The 20,686-nt window shown below is 42.9% G+C and overlaps 2 protein-coding genes across 2 annotated transcripts; both read right to left on the reverse strand.

Annotated features, from left to right (window-relative positions):
• Nucleotides 1-221: 221 nt before the first annotated feature.
• On the reverse strand, nucleotides 222-7,966 carry guca1d (guanylate cyclase activator 1d). Its single transcript, XM_069709659.1, has 5 exons — nucleotides 7,772-7,966; nucleotides 3,712-3,861; nucleotides 2,750-2,837; nucleotides 1,961-2,071; nucleotides 222-700 (listed from the first exon to the last, which is right to left on the reverse strand). Exons 1-5 carry the CDS (start codon nucleotides 7,964-7,966, stop codon nucleotides 222-224), a joined length of 1,023 nt encoding a protein of 340 aa, XP_069565760.1.
• A 4,885-nt stretch (nucleotides 7,967-12,851) lies between these two features.
• On the reverse strand, nucleotides 12,852-18,912 carry dub (duboraya). The gene is made up of 7 exons (XM_069709696.1): nucleotides 18,847-18,912; nucleotides 16,052-16,141; nucleotides 15,537-15,602; nucleotides 15,294-15,365; nucleotides 14,963-15,202; nucleotides 14,258-14,743; nucleotides 12,852-13,273 (listed from the first exon to the last, which is right to left on the reverse strand). The coding sequence occupies exons 1-7, from the start codon at nucleotides 18,850-18,852 to the stop codon at nucleotides 13,244-13,246; spliced, it is 990 nt and encodes a 329-aa protein (XP_069565797.1). The 5' UTR covers nucleotides 18,853-18,912; the 3' UTR covers nucleotides 12,852-13,243.
• Nucleotides 18,913-20,686: the final 1,774 nt, after the last annotated feature.

The following is a 20,686-nucleotide window of genomic DNA, read 5'->3' on the forward strand; positions in this document are numbered from 1 at the left end:
GAACTACTTGAACTGTTTCCACCAGAGAGTTACGATGGAGTCCTATAAGGAACAGTTCCACCGACGGCCACTAGAGGCTCGAATCTCATCTAAAAAGCTTCACTTCCTGTAGAAAAATAATTCATCTGAATATTTGAACGCGTCGTTTTGATCTGAGTCGGTGGTCGTTTTGGAAGTCGTTACTCAAAGTGTTTGATCTCTGACAGCTGAACTCTGATTCTTCAGTTGGACATTTGTTTGATGTCCCGGTTTGTCCTGAGTGACTCCTCGTACTGGCCCGGAGCCAGAGGAGCTGATGACGCAGGATTACACGGTCCTTGAATGCATCGCTCTGCCCCACCCGGTGCTGGAGGACAGGAATGGAAAGTCTTGATGAAGCGCTGCGGGTTCCTGAACGCAGCGGGTTCCTGAACGCAGCGGGTTCCTGAACGCTGCGGGTTCCTGAACGCTGCGGGTTCCTGAACGCGGCGGGTTCCTGAACGCGGCGGGTTCCTGAACGCGGCGGGTTCCTGAACGCGGCGGGTTCCTGAACGCGGCGGGTTCCTGAACGCGGAGGGTTCCTGAACGCGGAGGGTTCCTGAACGCGGAGGGTTCCTGAACGCTGCCGGTTCCTGAACGCAGCGTGACTGTCTGTCCTGCTGCCGTCCGTTCTGAGAGTGGAACTTGTGAATCTGCTCTGTTGCAGCTCGGCCTGCTGAACCTTTTACAACATTACGAGGATCAGCGGCTCGCTGCAGGACGATCTCCCAGCATGCTTTGCTCCCAGAGACAGCAGCAACCGTCTCAACATTAAAACATGTTGTCGGGCAGGAAGTTGAAGTTCAAAGCAGTTGATCGACAGGAAATCGATATTTTTTCCCAGAAAATGTCCAACGTGAGGCGTTCACTGTCTCAGAGACTTCTGTTAAAATAACTTTTACTCATTTTATTTTAGACACCTTTTAGATAATTACCGGAAAAATGTTGAATGGTTTAACATTTTGTTGTTACTCGACTCGGATGCTGAGTTTCAGGATGTAAACGTGTTTTTTTTCTTCATTTTACTGGATTTCTGAAACATTAAATGACTTTTAGAAAAAATTATTATCTAAATAAAATACTGTCTAAAATGGGGAATTGTCTGAATTAGATCATGAATAAAACACATTGAATTCTAAATTAATCTGGTGGTTTTCAACATTAGTTCTATGATGGTAAAAGTTTTACACTGAAATATTTAAACTGCAGATTTCAAGTTTTTTCTTTTACATTTCTTATTCTTGTGCTTTTTGAGGGAGTTTGAGGAACATAAACATCTTTTAAGACTGGTTTCATTTTACAAAAGTTCATATAATATTTGGACAGATTCTAAAAGTGGCAAATTTTTGAATGAAATCAGGTTCAATTTGATCAGTAATAAAAATAAGTATTATTCTGAGACCAAATTTTTTACTTTGGACTTGATAAATACGTAGAAATATTGCAGTTTCAAATATGTTTAGTATCTGAGTCCTCAAAAAAACTTTCCGTTGTATTTGAACATTTTTGGACAAAAGTTCTCAGGTTTCGATGCTGAAACTTGAGTCTTAAATTGGTAAAATTTTGAATTTGATTTGAAGCTGTGGAAACAGGAAGCAGTTTAATGACATCATCGTGAGGAGGGACACCCAGCCCTCGTCACATCTCTGAACTCTGAATAAAGTTTTTGTGCGTTTGAAGATGATTTTCGTGAAGTCTTCAGATATCTCATTGAAAATCAGTTCTTTTTTCCACCTGATATCTGAAGATGAGGAGGGGCGGAGCCTCAAGACGGCCAATCACAGTCCGTCACATTTTCATTTGTAGTTTCCGGAGAACAGAGGTGGACTTTGTTGTTGTTGTTGTTGTTGTTGTTTGGAGAGGGGGAGGGGGGGAGGAGGGGGGGGGGTCCTGTCAGTCTTTGCGGTCCCGGTTGTTTCCTGCGGCTCTTATCCCGTCCGACCCTCCACAATGATCACTAACACCGGCGTCAGGTCCATCATTTTCTTCAGCATGTCCATGATGTCCTCGTGGTCTTTGGCTCCCTCAATGAACTCCTCCAGGGTCAGCTCACCTGAGGGGTCAAAGGTCAGAAGGTGTAACTACATGAACTCATCTCCCTCAGTTCTTCTACCTGAACCTGAACCGGCTCAGATTACAGCCGAGACGCCATTCATTATATTATTTAAAGCTGAAGCTCAGAGCCTGAAGAACAAAACATCTGGAGCTGTCCAAAAACAAACGGTCCGGATGCATTAACAGAGGGTTCCTGAACGCAGCACAGTGATGCACACAGAGGACCAACAACCTTCATGAGGAAGATGTAAGGAAGCAGAACGAAAACCGATATTTGAAATCCGTTTGGGTTGTCAGGTTCCACTGCTTTAAATCAGTAGTAGTGGAAATCACTGCGTGGGCTCAGGAACATTTGGCTGTCAGCGTGTTGAAGATTCCCCAAAATCTGATGTTTCTCTGCTCCAGTTTCAGGTTTCCATGGTGACGTCACATGTTCTCGTACCAACGGTCACGTTATCGTGTTGAACTCAGTGATGATGTTGAACTCTGAATTCTTCCTCATGAAGGTTGTTGGTCCTCTGTGTGCATCACCGTGCTGCGTTCAGGAACCTTCTGAACTCATCGATCCACCCTCATATCTACGTTTTTAACGAACCCACAATGACTTCTAAACGGTGATGAGATGATGCTTCGTTTGTCAACATATTCACGTATGTATCAGCCGCGCCTTCGTTACCTTCTCCTTTCACGTCGATCCTCTCAAATATGAGCGCGACGATCTCCTCGGGGTCGATGTCTCTGTTCCGCGTGATGTCCTGGATGGCCTGCAGGGGGAGACAAACAGTCCATCTTAGATCACAGAAACAGGACGACAACACGCCTTTCACAGGTTCACCAGGTGTGTTCACGTGTTTCTCAACGTTTTACCCAGAATTTACATGAAAAAGAATAAATACAATTTAAGTTAAAAGTTTTGAGTTTCCGTCTGTTACATTTGAATCTAAGCTTTTTGCATTTAAACTTTTTAAGTTTTAATTTCAGGGTTTAAAACTAAAAAATTTTTGTCAGAGCACCATTTAAAGATGGACAACATGTTGGCTTCCCGAAAATGAAGCTAATTTTTTTTTATTGCCCCCCTGGTGGCTGGTTGTAGTATACATCACAAGCCCCGCCCCCTCCATGTTAGCAGATAAGCCAAACTAAAAAAAAGGTCACCTTAATTTGAGGTTGCCTGCATTTTTCCTCAATCTGTTTCTATGATCAGTTGTTTCGTGGGGATTCCTGAAGCAGGTGGTGGAAGTTAACGTTCTGAAGGCCAACTTAATTATCAAGTTAATGCTAATGTTACAGCTAACACGCTAAGAGTCTGTAAAGTAGCTGATGTGACAGCTGACCATGTTTATCTAGAAAATAATCAGTGAGCGTCCACAACGAGTCAAAATGGTGGCAGCTGGGCTGTGTAAAATTCAAGATGTGTGGCCTCATATATGTGGGCGGGGCCTCTTTGTCATGGCTCCTCCCCTGGTCGCTACTGTACAAATGACATTAATTGACAAATTGTACATGGTTTTAGTCTCGTTTTAAAATAATAGTCGTTGCTTTAAAAGGTCACGGAAATCCTAAAACTGTAGTTGTTGTTGTTGTTGTTGTTGTTTGGCTGATTGTTTGCGTGAAGCCTCACTGATGATGTCACGTTACCGAGAAGATGGTCTCCAGCTCCTCCTTGTCGATCTTCCCGTTGCCGTCCTGGTCGAACAGTTTGAAGTACCACTTGAGCTTCTGGTTAATTTCTCCCTTCAGCATCAGGCTGATGGCGGCGATGTACTCCACGAAGTCGATGTATCCGTCCTGCAGGCGGAGAGCAGCGTTAACGCCGACCGCGCTTTATCGCAACATCTACCGTGTTTTATATTCAACGTAAAAACTCCACATCAAAACAGAAAACTGCTGAATTTAAAAATAAATAAATCATTTTAAATTACAGGAAATAATCACAAAGTATGTAAATTATATTAATAAAAAACTTCTGTGAAGTAATTTAATAAATTGTTTTATAATAATAATAAAATTTTGTTCGAATAAAAATGTTGATTATGAAATGAAAAAAAATGGATGAAAATACATTTCATAACAACAAGTTGGTTTTAATAATTTCTTATATTTTTTGACTAATTATTTAATTGATATATTTTTCACAAGTTCTTCGATGACGTCTCATCGTCATAGAACACCAAAAACTTGATTGATTATTTATCAGAGGAAACAGGTCAGGCTTTAATATCAGTTAAGTTTATTTATTGTATGATTTAATTAATCATTCGTGATGAGTAAACATACTAGAATAAATAACAGCTTGTCTCAATGTAAACAAACTCTACAGAAGGAAGTCCATTTAAGAAAGCAGCGTTTCAGCTTGGCGATGTTGTGATGTCCTTCCTGAGCTCTCAGACCGTCGTCGCTGAGCTTCGTCAAACTCTGGATCCTTTTAGCGACCATGAACACAGCAGGGAGCTGCATGCTAACACTGGGAGCCAATTAGACGGCACGGCAGAGCGGTCGGCCGTGTTCACGCTGACCAACCAAACCTACGACTCCCAGCACCACGACCACATTTTTATTTTCAGATTTCCATTTATTTAAAATCCACTGAGATTATAATCCTTAATTATTCTCAGAGGTGATTTATGGAAAACAACAACTTGACTTTACGTTTAACCTTCAAGGTAAAATAGTAATACTTTTGTTTTTAATTGCATTATTAAAGTGTTGTGATGTTGATTTTAATATAAATGAAATCTATTTGTGCTTCTGTTGATTTTACCAATGAAGGCTTCACATGTTTGTTTACTTAATCATCATATTAACCTCAGATTATAAATTCAGATGATCTGTGAGACTAAAATTCTACATTTAATTCATAAATTCTCAATTAAGTTTTCTTGAGTTACAAAATGTTTCTATGATTTTTAGCAAAAACTTGCTGGAAATTACTTTTTCAACAAATGTAAACTTTATTTAAAATTTATGTTTGAATCTTCAAATCATGAATTACATGTATTTATTGATCCATCCTGCTGTTTATCAAACTGCTTTAACATGATGTGTATACATCCATAGAAAAGGAACTGTGGCTCTGAAGTAAATTAAAGTTGAAATCCAGGAAGTAGTTAAGTAGATGCTCAATAAAATAAAGATCAGCTCGACTGTTACTTCAAAAAAACAAAACATTCAAGGAAAATTAAAAACAAAAAACGTTTAAAATCAGACAACCAGTAAGAAAATAATTATTTAACATATAAAAGGCCAAATGAATGTTGTTATTAATGACTACTGTTAGGTGCTGTTAACAATCCTGTTCATTATTGAGAAATCTTGATAAATGATTTGTTGGTTTGTTTTGTCCAAAAATCCCAAAATATTTAGTCAACTAAACATGAGACTGGAAAAAGACTCAAATTACAAACTGACACCATCAAATATTTTTATGATCGACGAGTCGTTTCATCTCAAACTGTCAAAAAATATTGAGAAAAACCATTCTGGTTTGATCATGAAGCAGAAATTAAATCTTATTAAATAAAACTTTTAAATGTAATTTAAAACCGGCAGAAGCTCAATTTATTTAACTTCCAACCCTGAAGTCGACTTGAAAAGTTTTATTTTTGTTATTTTCACATTGTCGATGTTTGATTTCATTTTTCAGATAATTGCCTGCCAACTTTCCTCATAACTTCCTAAAAATGACCTGATATTCATCTGTAAATTACAGGATATTTCCAACCAGGTTTTGTGCTCAATGTAGAGGAAGCTCTCAACTCCCTGCTTGTTATATTTGAAATTTTAGACAAAAACATTTGATGTATGATGTGAGTGAAAATAAACGGACAAAATTCCAATCTTAAAATTTTTCTTCAGACAGAAGTAAGAAGCTGTTTCTCTATAATTCTTCCGACGACCCCTCACAATCATTATTTTACAGGTGGAAATCGATTGGCTGATTGATTTCTGTTACTAAAGGTTATTAAAAGAAGACAAAAATGAAACGAAATTATAAAACGAAATATTCAGACACGACCAGCCGATACGGACGTAAACACACCGTGAACGTGATTTACAGGATTCAAAACTAAAGAAAATAAAAGAAAACATTTTCAGAATAAAAGCATAAAAGGAGTTTCCTGTCTCTAACGAGGCTGAATGTTTGAGTGTTAATTTTAAACTGTTTCTCACAGTTTACTCATATTTACTTGTTTTTTCTCTTAAAACCTGAAATTTAACAAGCAGGAAATGATCTGCAGCAGTTTACCAAAATAAAGCTCCTTCATTGGAGCTTTTTCTTCTTTTAAAAGGAAGTTTGTTGTTGCAACAATTAATGAAGAGGAAAGTTCTTATAAATGAGATCAAATCACAGGATAAATACTTGGTATAACTTAATAGAACTAATTAACATGTAATGATGAAAAATGTCGTAATAATGTGAAAATTCCTTGTAATGATGAACACTTCCTCTGAAACATCCTCCAGTTTTCAGCCAAACAGCAGAAACATTTTAGGAAATGATTCAATAAAATGAGCCGAAAAAAAACACAGCCGGACAAAAAACTTTGTCACGGAACAAAATCAGCACGAATTTGGCGTCCGAATGTTTCTCCGTCATTTCGGCCTGTTTACGAACTATTTTTATGCATCTGCACCGGTGAGATTTTCAGGTTGTTCATCCCGTTCATGAAGACATGATATCTCAACAACACCTCGAGGGATTTTCCTAAAATTTGGCGCAAACGTTCTCTTGGACTCAGACAAACTCATTAGAATTTGGAGGTCAAAGGTCACTATGACTTCACCATAAGTCCAGAATTCAAACACTAATTAACAATTCACAAAAAATGTCAAACAGGATTAGACTCTATCTCAAGAACGCATTGAGGACATTTCTTTAAATTTAGCACGAACGTTCTCTTGGTGATTCAATTTTAGAGGTCAGAGGTCACTGAAACTTTGTGTACGTCCCGTTCTTGTGAGCGCAAAGCAATAACTGATGAACAGAAGGACCGACTGTCCATCTTCATCGTGGTCACTTCCTGATCTGAACTGTGCTGATTCTGTAGATCTTCTGTGTATCGTGTTCAACGTGTGTGAAGCTTCCACATTTCAGACTTAAAAAAAGTGGAATACTGTCGTACATTTATTTCGCCCCATATTTAACGTTTTATATCTTTACTTTGCGACATCAGACGGATGTATGAAGGTTTTACCCGTTAATCATCTGACGACTCTTTACATTTATTATCAGGTTAAGAACCAGATTAAGCTTTTATCCAAAGCTGCCCATCATCGTTTGGAGGACAGAAATGTCTACGTTTTGTCCCGGGAAGGTTTGACAGTTCAGTCCTCAGATCTGTTCCCAGGAGGATAAACGACCAATCGCAGCCTGATCCTGACGACTCAGGACAGTCGAGGATTAACGACCCCAAACACAATCATATCATGACGATTGTTGGCGCCACGGACTCACGAAGAGGATTGGATCGGTCTCAACGACCCCACAAGACCTGCAAACCTCCAGAAAACCTCTTTGAGGACCTGAAATGGGTCAAGATGCCTTCAAGCTCCAACAGACACCAACAGCAAGCTGATTACAGAGGAAACGAGTCACTTTTCCTTTTAACACGGAGCCGATAATTCGTACGTTTGTTTACAGCTGACGCAGTCAATACTGATGTGTGTGTGTGTGTGTGTGTGTGGGTGTTGAACGCACTCCGTCCATGTCGAAGGTGAAGAAGACCTGGTCCACGTAGCTGTTGGCGTTCTCGTTCATGCCCTTCAGGTTGAGGATGGCCTTCAGCTCGAACAGCGTGATGAGGCCCGACGGAGACTCGCGCATGAACTTGTTGTACCAGTGGTGCATGTCCTCGGCCAGGATGTCGTCCAGGTTGGAGCCGTGGTTCCCCATGGCGCCGGTCCAACCGGGAGCCCCGAGACCAAGAGGGAGGAGGACGGAGAGCCGCCGGCCTGTCGATCCTCCACAGTAAGAGTCCGTTAAAGAGGGTCTGTGGTTCTTCTATTGGACAGAACCAGGATGTTGTGTCCGAGGCAGCGGGCGTCAGCAGCAGGAGGCTCCAGCCATCCTTCGTCCAGGCTGCAGTGACTCTGCAGAGCGAAGCTCAGGACTCTCTAACCCTCTTAGGTCCTGGAGGAAGAATCAAGGAAGCGCTGAAAATAACTCCCTAATGAGATCAGGCCTGCTGCAGGGAGGCCATGAGGCTTATATAACCAGCTTCCCCAGGTGACCTGGTTCAGATGGAGGCTCCCCGAACACTCAGGGTAGAAACACAATCTGAAGACTTCACCGATGTCAAGAAAAAGTCTGAAAGTGAACTTCTAAAGGCGACGAACGGTTTCTGTTCAACAACAAGGCAACTCAAAGAGTTTCACATGGAACCATTCAAAGCATCAAAACTTCAGGCAAAAAGAAGAGGACATTTAAAAACAACTAAAAACAGGAATTAAAACATTAAAATGTACAAAGTAAACAAAAAATAGGATGAAAGTTACAAGTTTTATTTTCAAACTAACTGGAAAGAAAAATATCATAAATAGTATAAATGTTTGCTTTTTAAACACGTCTATCAGGACCTCCCAGAACCAGGTCCTCGGTGCCGGTCTGGACCTCCCAGAACCAGGTCCTCGGTGCCGGTCTGTCCTGGTTCGTTCAGGCTCTGTTTGTCCTTCAGTTCTGTCTTCGTGTGGACGTTCGGACCTTTCGTCTCTGACCTCGTGCAGCTGCTATCATCGTCAATAACGCTCCTAACAGGCTTAGAGCTGCCGGTGATGATCCAGTTAAACCAGTTTAACCCTTAACACCCCCCTTCAGAGGACCAAAGGGAGTCTTTGGACCTTTTCAGAGCTTCAGAGTGTCAAACATCTGGAGACATTTTAATTAGTTTCCAATTTGTTGAATCGTTGATTCACGACATGAACTGGAAGCCTCGTTTTGATCTGCTCCCGTTTGCCCTGTTTAAGTTATGATATTATACTGTTGATACAGACTCTGCACTTCATAATTCCCGGATCATTGTATCAGGATTCCTTCTTTAGTCAACATGTTGCTTTTTTTCCCTGCAGCTGCTAACGAAGGGAAACATGCAGGAAAATCAACATTTCAAACGCTTCTAGAAAGAAACGCAAGACTTAAAGTTTGTTGTTTAAGCAGTTAAAAAAAACTGTTTTGCCCTGAAAACGCCTTTAAACAAGTAAATAGATCAAATCATGTGGCTGTTTTTCATTAGACGTCTTTAAATTAAAGGTTTTATTAGTGACTGAGTATTTTAATCTGACCTCCACTGTGGTTGCGTAACCTCAGAAACAAGCCGCTGCTCATGCATCACAGGTGTGTTCAGGTGTGTCAACAAATAGAATCATCCAACACATGAAATCAGTCGGAGTATCAGCAGCTTTACAGAGAACCGCTGCAGGAAGGTTAATCAGATCAGAGCGGCAGCAGCTCGTCCTGCTAGCTGCTTAAATCACAGCTTTTAATAGACTCGCTGGAAACATTTTATACTAACGCGCTGCTTTCTTTAGTAACAGTAAACTCACTCTGCTATTGTGGTTCCTAGCTTCCAGAAGTAGAATGGAGGCGGAGCTTCAGTTTTCAGGCTCCTCCCCTGTGGAACCAGCTCCCAGTTTGTGTTGGAGGGTCAGAAACCCTCTCTAGCTTTAAGATTAGACTCAAAACGTTCCTTCTTGATAAAGCCTACAGTTAGGGCTGGCTCAGGTAGACCTGAACCAACCCTTAGTTATGCTGTTATAGGCCGAGGCTGCTGGAGGACCTCGTTACATGCTGAGCTTCTTTTCTTTCCTCCTCCTCTTTAACTGACTCATACCTCACCATCTTCTTCTCTCCCATAGTTTCTTCTTATTATCTGTTGTCTCCATTCAGTTCCTTCGCTCGTGTAGTTTCTGTTCTTTCTTTTCCAGATGTCCCGTCATGGAGCTGCATGTCTCTGCTCTGTGCTTGTCGTCTCCACCAACAGTTCTTCTCTTCTATCTCTATGCTGTCCTTTTCTCTCTCTGCTCTCCTCTCACCCCAACCGATCGAGGCAGATGTTCTCCACCTCTGAACCTGGTTCTGTTAACAGATGCTCCGCCTCCCTCTGAACCTGGTTCTGTTAACAGATGCTCCGCCCCCCTCTGATCCTGGTTCTGTTAACAGATGCTCCGCCCCCCTCTGATCAGGGTTCTTTTAACAGATGCTCCGCCCACCTCTGATCCTGGTTCTGTTAACAGATGCTCCGCCCCCCTCTGATCCTGGTTCTTTTAACAGATGCTCCGCTCACCTCTGATCCTGGTTCTGTTAACAGATGCTCCGCCCCCCTCTGATCCTGGTTCTTTTAACAGATGCTCCGCCCACCTCTGATCCTGGTTCTTTTAACAGATGCTCCGCCCCCCCTCTGATCCTGGTTCTTTTAACAGATGCTCCGCTCACCTCTGATCCTGGTTCTGTTAACAGATGCTCCGCCCCCCTCTGATCCTGGTTCTGTTAACAGATGCTCCGCCCACCTCTGATCCTGGTTCTTTTAACAGATGCTCCGCCCCCCCTCTGATCCTGGTTCTTTTAACAGATGCTCCGCCCCCCTCTGAGTCTGGTTCTGTTAACAGATGCTCCGCCCACCTCTGATCCTGGTTCTTTTAACAGATGCTCCGCCCCCCCTCTGATCCTGGTTCTGTTAACAGATGCTCCGCCCACCTCTGATCCTGGTTCTGTCAGAGGTTTCTTCCTGTTAAAGGGAGTTTTTCTCCCCTCTGTTGGAGGTTTTTCTCCCTTAAAGAGGAGAAATAACCTGTGTTGTGATTTGGGGTTATATAAATAAAATTGAATTGAATTAAACACTGTAAAAATAAAACCGAAGCAGAACTACCGGAGTGAGGAGAAGCTCACAGATAAACAGTCCTGCAGGGATATAAGGCCATCTGATTGGATGGGTTTTCACCACAAAGCATTCTGGGAAGTGAACCTAACTCCTGTCCTGAATCTGACCTCCAATGGTTGCAGGTGTTCGGCTGCTAGCGACTCTCCCAGCATGCCGCGGGGCTCCCAGCCTGGCGAGAGTTCAGTTTCCAGCTTTCTTTTGTTGATCTGCTTTATTTCAGGCCGTGAAGCTGAGAGTTTCTGAGGATGGAACAGATTATCCAGGAGCAGATTTAAAGCCCCCCCCCTCCTCCTCTTCCTCCTCCTCCTCCTCCTCCTGCTGCTTCCAGGGCTTTTCCAGGTAGCCGTCCCCAGATTACCTGAGTCTGGTGGAGAACTGCCAGCTGTGGGAAGTCCTACGGTCGTCATGGTGACAGGAGGACAATTTGAACTGTGACTCACCTTTTGACCGCCGAGCAACGAGTTAATGTACGAGTACGAGATTTAAATAATGTTTGTGGTCAATTTCAGATCGTTTGCATGTCGTTGACGTGTTTATGTCGTTGACGTGTTTAGTTCGTTGGCGTGTTTATGTAGTTGGCATGTTTATGTAGTTGGCATGTTTATGTCGTGTTTATGTCGTTGATGTGTTTATGTCATTGGCGTGTTTATGTCGTTGGCGTGTTTATGTCGTTGACGTGTTTATGTCATTGGCGTGTTTATGTCGTTGGCGTGTTTATGGCGTGTTTTTGTCGTTGACGTGTTTATGTCGTTGACATGTTTGTCGTTGGCGTGTTTGTGGCGTTGGCGTGTTTATGGTGTGTTTATGTCGTTGACGTGTTTATGTCATTGGCGTGTTTATGGCGTGTTTATGTCGTTGACGTGTTTATGTCATTGGTGTGTTTATGTCGTTGGCGTGTTTATGTCGTTGATGTGTTTAGTTCGTTGGCGTGTTTATGTCGTTGGCGTGTTTATGTCGTGTTTATGTCGTTGACGTGTTTATGTCGTTGACGTGTTTATGTCGTTGATGTGTTTATGTCATTGATGTGTTTATGTCATTGATGTATTTATGTCGTTGACGTGTTTATGTCATTGATGTGTTTATGTCGTTGGCGTGTTTATGTCGTGTTTATGTCGTTGATGTGTTTATGTCATTGACGTGTTTATGTCATTGATGTGTTTATGTCATTGATGTGTTTGTCATTGATGTGTTTATGTCATTGGCGTGTTTATGGCGTGTTTATGTCGTTGACGTGTTTATGTCGTTGATGTGTTTATGTCGTTGACGTGTTTATGTCATTGATGTGTTTATGTCATTGATGTGTTTATGTCATTGGCGTGTTTATGGCGTGTTTATGTCGTTGACGTGTTTATGTCATTGGTGTGTTTATGTCGTTGGCGTGTTTATGTCGTTGACGTGTTTAGTTCGTTGGCGTGTTTATGTCGTTGGCGTGTTTATGTCGTTGGCGTGTTTATGTCATTGACGTGTTTATGTCGTTGACGTGTTTATGTCGTTGATGTGTTTATGTCGTTGATGTGTTTATGTCATTGATGTGTTTATGTCGTTGACGTGTTTATGTCGTTGACGTGTATATGTCGTGTTTATGTCGTTGATGTGTTTATGTCATTGATGTGTTTATGTCATTGCTGTGTTTATGTCGTTGATGTGTTTATGTCGTTGGCGTGTTTATGTCGTGTTTATGTCGTGTTTATGTCGTGTTTATGTCGTGTTTATGTCGTTGGCGTGTTTATGTCGTTGGCGTGTTTATGTCGTGTTTTTGTCGTTGACGTGTTTATGTCGTTGGCGTGTTTATGGCGTGTTTATGTCGTTGACGTGTTTATGTTGTTGGCGTGTTTATGTCGTTACTAAAGTCAAGTAAACATAAACATAAAATATAAGTACTGAGTATAAAACAGCAAAGAAACGTTATTTTCGTAAAAATATGCATTTAATTTCCTTTCAGAAGCACTTTGCGTTTTCAAACAGTAAAATCCTCAATGTGTGTTTGTTTTTATTAATCTTTGAAAAAAAGCTTCAGGATTTCCCAGCTATGAACAAAAACAACAAAAATCACATTATATTCTTAAAACAGGAAGTGAAGCAGCGCTGCAGTGAGGGGAGCCTTCAGTCGAGCTGCTCCTGGACATTCACGAGTTTTTGACTTTCTTCGCTCCGTCGTCACGGTGACAGAGTCCAAAAATGTTTGTGTCCTCGGCGTCCACGGGCCTTTTCTTTCAGGCCTCGCTGCCACAGGGTTTCCCTCCCAGAACTCCAGGGGCTCATCATGGCTGCCAACGCTCGGCCGGACGTCTGATTCCTCACCGGGCCGAACTCGAACTCTCCGCCTCCTGTTGGACAAACGTCACAAACAACGTAAACAACAGGAAGTACGTTTACTCCAAAACAAAAATGGATTTCAGATGGAAATAATCTACATCTTCACAGATCAGGTTGTTATTTATAAAATGTTTGAGGAACTGTTGAAATATTTTGCTAAAACAAAACCAGTCAGATAAAATGTGAAAATTTCACTCAGCAGCTTCTAAAATTTTGCTGGTTTCATAATATTCTTTGACAGTAAACATGTTTTGTGTTTCTTTATGTTCCTGTTGAACGCAGCACAGTGATGCCGGCAAAGTGTTCTGATGACATCATGTTTCAAGAGGGGCGGAGCTTCACCGTCCAAGACCAAAGAAGTCCCGTCAGGTCAGGAGACACCAGCTGGGTTTTCTTTGTGTCACCATGAATTGGTCCCCCAGAGTCAGACTGTCAACACCGAGTTCCACCGGGACCTTCTGAGCTTCTGTTCTGGTTCGTAGTCTTCAGGTCAGTCTGGGTTTGGTGCTTCCTGTTTTATTTTGAAAAGACTCACCTCTTGTGTCTTGTCTTTGTTTCACTTCCTGTCCTTTGTATGATTGTTGGCCCCGCCCCCTGATTAGTTTCACCTGTCCCTCGTTGTCCTTCCCTCCCTGCTGCTAGCGGGCGTGTTGAACATTTCCTGTTCCTCAGAAAATTTGACCTACAATCAGATTGAATGAAGAAGAACCAAAACTGATGTTTGAAGTCCGTTTGGGTCGTCAGGTTTCACCGCTTTATAAACAGTCGTAGTGGAAATCAGTGCATGGGCTCAGGAACACTCGGCTGTCAGCAGGCGTGTTGAAGGTTTTGTTTCACGTTAATGTGTGGAACTGATGTTGATGAAGAGACGACACTCTGAAATCTTCCTCACGAGGGTTGTTGGTCCTCCGTGTGCATCACCGTGCTGCGTTCAGGAACCTTCTGAAATGATCGATCCACACTCATAGTTGTTGGTTTAAAACTGAACTCGTCACCTCGCTCTCTTCTGTCGTTCCTTCAGTCGGATCTTGTGTCTGTTTATCTGCAGATGTTTTCTCCTTCTGGTCCGATGAAGATCCGTTCTCTCTCTCCTCTCCTCCCTCCTCTCCTCTCTCCTCCTTTCCTCCCTCTTCTCCTCCCTCCTCTCCTCTCTCCTCCTTTCCTCCCTCTTCTCCTCCCTCCTCTCCTCCCGCCGATCCGTTCTCTCCCTCCTTCACATCGCCGCTGCTCTTTGTTTCTTCTTCGTGTGATTTGCTTTTCTCCAGAGACGTCGAAGCGTCTGTTTCATCTTCCTTGTTAAAGACCTCTCCTCCTTCTCCTCCTCCTTCTCCTCCTCCTCCTGTTGTCTTGTCTTCTGTTTCACTCGGGGAGCTCAGGTGTGTGTCTGTGTCGTCGTTGGCGACGCCGACCTCGTCTCCACTGCTGGACTTCCTGTGGCGGCGGGAGGGAGGGCGGCGCCGGATGGAGTGGCGAGCTCGGCCCTGGACCAATGGGAGCAGAGACAGACCGGTTAGAGAATAACATGATTAACACGTTGTTATTGTCATTCCTGTGAATGTTGTTGTCATGGTGATATCAGTAATACTTGTTTTTGTTGGGCCAATATTAGTATTGATAATTCTGCACGTGAAGCAGAAACTCTCCTTCCCAGCATGCTTTTCTGCTCGCTGATAACAGATGAAATCAAATCTGCGACTGACCTTGTTGATGCTCGACAGGATGGATCCCTCAGCCACAGTGGGAGGGGCTTCAAAGCAGGCGGGGCCCTCCTCTTCGGTCAACGGAGATGCGGTGACGGGGCCAGTGGGTGTCGCCGAGGTCGGGCTGGTTACCGTGGTAGCCGGGGCGGAGCCGGGGGAGGGCAGGGTGAAGGCGGGAGGCAACAGCCTGAAGCCAGGGCTCTTCGGAGAGGGAGTGGAGGGCGAGAGAGCGAGGTTGGCCTGCACAGAGGGAGAGTGATGTCACAGTGATGTCACTGTGAAGCTGCCTATCCTCGCCCAGCAGGGGGCAGCAGAGAGAACCTGGACTCACCTGGAGCTTCTCGATCAGAGCAGAGTTCCTCTTGGTTTTGGCAGGTAGAGGTGAGGTAAGACCTGGTGGAGGCACACACACACACACACACACACACACACACACACACACACACACACACACACACACACACACACACACACACACACACACACACACACACACACACACACACACAGTCATTGGTCATCTCTGTTTTGGATTGTACGTGTTTGGCTTTGGTTCCTGGTGTCGGTCTCTCACCAGGTCGTCTCCGTGAGGTTTGGGGAGCTGTAACGTTCGAGGTGGTCGTCGTCTGACCGGTTTGTCCTGATAAACAAGAAAAAGAAACAAGACATTAATAGAGTAAATATTATGGTCTTAAGCTGCTTTATTATTGAATATAATATAATATAATATAATATAATATAATATAATATAATATAATATAATATAATATAATATAATATGCTATAGCATGTCGTCTAAAATATGATTAAAAAAAAAAGTCACACTATAGCATGTCGTCGATAGTATGACTTTTTTTTTTTCACGTTTTTGGATGACATTAAAGAAGTATGACTATTTTGTTTTGTGGCAATGTCATTTGGACCCCCGATTGTCGATGCCATGGTTACGGCCCTGAGTTTGAGAGCCCACCGACACCTCCTCCGCTGAGCTTTGTACCTGCAGATGTGACCTGTTGTAGGAGGACCTGTGTATTCTCTGCTGCAGTACACTATATGTACAGGCTCTGATTTACCAGGCGTCCAACTCACCGTTTCAGTAACGGCAGCGTTGTGTGGAGGAGCCGAGCCTTTGAATCTTCCTGCGAGTTCAGCCACAGAGCGCCGGGCCTGCACCTCCTCCTGAGGGAAGGCACGACAACAAGGTGAACGTCAACGATGACACGTCAGGTGTTTCAGCCGTGAAGCTGAACGATCACTGCGTTGTCGCTCAGCTGGAACTGTTCAGCATTAAATTCAGTTCAGTAAAGTTTTATGTATTGAGCGCCAAATTAAAAGGTCATCTCAGGGAGCTTTACATAGTACATAGCACTAAGAGACACAAAACAACAGCAAATAGACACAAAACCACAACAAAAAGACAGAAACAACAAATAGACACGAAACAACTACAAATAAACATTAAACAACAACAAAGAGACACAAAACAACAACTAATAGACAGAAACAACAACAAAGAGACAAAACAACAACAAATAAACATTAAACAACAACAAAGAGACAAAACAACAACTAATAGACAGAAACAACAACAAAAGAGACACAAAAAACAACAAAAGGAGAGAAACAACAACAAAGAGACAAAACAACAACAAAAAGACACAAAACAACTACAAATGAACATAAAAAACAACAACAAAGAGACAAAACAACAACAAAGAGACTCAAAACATGTCCTCACAATGTCTTTAAACTCACACCGGTCCTCACAAAGAGAAATGTTCAACACAAACACTCACACACACATCGTTGTGTCTCTATATATTTGTGAGGACATCATCATGATCTTATCCCTCAAATTATAATTTAAAGTTGTGACGACCAGCCTAAATATCCTGACGTGTGTTTGTCCTCATAAATATGGTCTTTATTAGTCCACACAACTATAGAAACACACGTACACACACACACACACACACACACACACACACACACACACACACACACACACACACACACACACACACACACACACACACACACACACACACACACACACACACACACACACACACACACACACATTCAACACGTGGGGCCGCCTGGAGAGAACACACACACACACACACACACACAAGACACACACACACACACACACACACACACACACACACACACACACACACACACACACACACACACACACACACACACACACACACACACACACACACACACACACACACACACACACACACACACACACACACACACACACACACACACACACACAGAGTATTGCTCAGTCTTTCCGCAGTGAGCAGTCAACCTATAAAGTGAAGTTGAAAATGAAAAAAATAACAACCGTTAAACCACTTCCTCTTTCTGAGTGTGTGTGTGTGTGTGTGTACATGTTTTTAATCCCAGTGGGGACTTAAACCTGAATACACACCAACCCACGAGGACATGTGACGTCCTCAAGGGTCTACTCTGCTGTTTGAGGGTTCTGATCTGGTTTTAGGGTCAGAATCAGGTTTAGATTTAAGGTCAGATTTAGGGTTAGGGTTAGGTTAGACATTTCCTGTGATGGTTAATGTACTGTGAGTAAAGGGGCTGGAGAATGTATGATGTCAATGTAAATCACCTTGGAGATATTAAAAGAAGTCTGTGCTCTAGTAGCTGTGACTCCCCAGAGAGGTTGAGGTGTGTTCGGATGCAGTGTGATGTAGAAACACCTGCTGGCTGTGGCCACATGTGTGCGTGGGTTCACCTTCACCTTCAGCCGTGTCTGCTCAGGCTCACGGTAACTGACGGCGAGCAGCGAGGTAACATGGCTGCATCGAAGCGCCGTAATTCTACTCAAGTGAAAATCCAGCTACATGTACCCACTGCTACTGCTACTGCTAATGCTACTGCTAATGCTACTGCTACTGCTACTGCTAATGCTACTGCTAATGCTAATGCTACTGCTAATGCTACCATCTGTCCTCTGGATGAAAGCCCTGAAACGACCAAAAACAATAACAGTGCTAATTTTGCAGGATGTTAAATTTTGGAGCCTCAAAGGATGAAAATTGTAAATGTAAATGAGAAATTTTATTGTTTTATAAAATAATATCTTCTCATGTTGAATCTGATGCAGCAACACGTCTCTATAAGTTGTTCCAGGATCATGTTCACCACTGAGCTGCATCACCTCTTTTAACAACACTCTGGAAACCTTTTATTTGCAGTCCCAACTTTATTGGAAACGCTGTAGTAACATCTGCGAGGCAGGTTCTTATTTTCACCAGCTGACATTCAGAGATAAATCTGAGCGTCGTCTGCATACAAACGGATGTTTAAAGTAGCTTTTAAGCGGAGAGTGATTGTAGGCAGAAGACTGAGCTGAGGAACGCCGTGAACGGACAGCAGCAGACCTGCACTGGATGTTTTCTACACAGACGTTCAAAAAAAGGAAGAAATTGAACCTGAAATGTCGAACCGGCGCTGAGCTTTAAACTCGCCGGATGTTTGGTGCATTTTTTCTGAAATCTTTACCAAGAAGAGAAGTTCAGGTGTTTAACAGAAGTTATTCAAAATGAAAAAAGTTTGTGAAGAACTGATGATGGCAAAGAGATAAATAGACGGACTGAACGAAACTTTATCGATGTACAAATGTCGCTGTAATGAAAAACTCCTCCGTGAGCGTGTTGATGAAATCGGGTGCAGAGTTTGGTTTCCTGTGTTCGCTGCTCACCGAACACGCAGCTTCATATCTGTCGTTGCATGAAGAAATATTTGGACGCCAAAATAAAAGCGTGAGCGTGAAGGATCGTCTTCATCGATCTGTTTACTCGTCCGTTCGTTTGGTTTCTCACAAACAAGAGCAGAAAGAAAAGTTTTACCTCCATCCTGCTCGTCGTCTCTCGGCCGCCTCGTTTATGTCGAGTAGGTGTGAAGGAGGGAGAGGAGGCCTGCAGGATAAATATAGACGCAGAGTCACTACATAGGAGGGGGGGGGGTCATGTTCTGTCACATGATCATCATCATCATCATCATCATCATCATCATCATCATCATCATCTCTGCTTGTTGTGTTTATTCATTAAAGCTCCAACATGTTTAAAATAAATACGCCTTTTATTTTATAGGAAACAGATTTGTTAAAATCAGTTTTAATCTGCACGATTCACTCAGCTGTAATAAAAGGTTAAATACTTTTATTAAATATAAAACAACAAGTAAAAACTTCTAATTTCATACAGAGCTGAGAAACAATGTAATAATCAGGTTTTTATGATTGTTCTGGCAGCTTTTTCCAAAAATTATCAATAATATATTTAAGTTCTCAAGCGAGCTGAAAATGTTTTTTTTTTAAATTTGAATAAAAAAAAAAGTGCAACATGAAATTTAATTAATGAAGAAAGTTTAGTTGATTGAACTAAATTCATGGAGGATGTTTTTACAGAGAAGCTGAGAGGGACGAGATCCCAACGAACCGGAGGGGAGAGGAGCCGGTGTGGGAGGACGTGGAGGACATGTAGGACGTGGATGAAAGGGAGGACGTGGCGGACGTGGAGGACATGGAGTACGTGGGGGACATGGAGGACATGTAGGACGTGGATGAAAGGGAGGACGTGGAGGACTTGGAGGACGTGGATGAAAGGGAGGACGTGGCGGACGTGGAGGACATGGAGTACGTGGGGGACATGGAGGACGTGGAGGACATGTAAGACGTGGATGAAAGGGAGGACGTGGCAGACGTGGAAGACATGGAGTACGTGGGGGACGTGGAGGACTTGGAGGACGTGGATGAAAGGGAGGACGTGGAGGACTTGGAGGACGTGGATGAAAGGGAGGACGTGGCGGACGTGGCGGACGTGGAGGACATGGAGTACGTGGGGGACATGGAGGACGTGGAGGACATGGAGGACGTGGAGGACTTGGAGGACATGTAGGACGTGGATGAAAGGGAGGACGTGGCAGACGTGGAGGACATGGAGTACGTGGGGGACGTGGAGGACATGGAGGACTTGGAGGACGTGGATGAAAGGGAGGACGTGGAGGACTTGGAGGACGTGGATGAAAGGGATGACGTGGAGGACGTGGGACAGCGATTATACATTCAGTGAGAAATGTTAAGTATTTGATAAACATCAGGATAAAACGAGTTGGTGATGAAGAGGAAGCTGCTCAGCAGGAAGTCTCCTGCAGGAAGTTGCGTCTCTCGCTTCTCCTTCTGAGGCGTCAGAGTTCTGTGGTTTCTAGTTCTGTAGTTTCTAGTTCTATGGTTTCTGGTTCTATGGTTTCTAGTTCTGTAGTTTCCAGTTCTATGGTTTATGGTTCTAATGGTTTCAGGTTCTATGGTTTCTGGTTCTATGGTTTCTAGTTCTGTAGTTTCTAGTTCTATGGTTTCTAGTTCTATGGTTTCTAGTTCTGTAGTTTCTAGTTCTGTAGTTTCTGGTTCCATTGTTTCTGGTTCTATGGTTTGTAGTTCTGTAGTTTCAAGTTCTATGGTTTATGGTTCTAATGGTTTCAGGTTCTATGGTTTCTGGTTCTATGGTTTCTAGTTCTGTAGTTTCTAGTTCTATGGTTTCTAGTTCTATGGTTTCTAGTTCTGTAGTTTCTAGTTCTGTAGTTTCTGGTTCCATTGTTTCTGGTTCTATGGTTTGTAGTTCTGTAGTTTCTAGTTCTATGGCTTATAGTTCTGTGGTTTCTAGTTCTATGGTTTCTGGTTCTATGGTT

The sequence above is a fragment of the Brachyistius frenatus genome, unplaced genomic scaffold, assembly GCF_029030835.1.
Source record: "Brachyistius frenatus isolate BFR_SWC_R1_liver_20210118 unplaced genomic scaffold, ASM2903083v1 Contig_84, whole genome shotgun sequence".
In the NCBI taxonomy this organism is placed as follows: domain Eukaryota; kingdom Metazoa; phylum Chordata; class Actinopteri; family Embiotocidae; genus Brachyistius; species Brachyistius frenatus.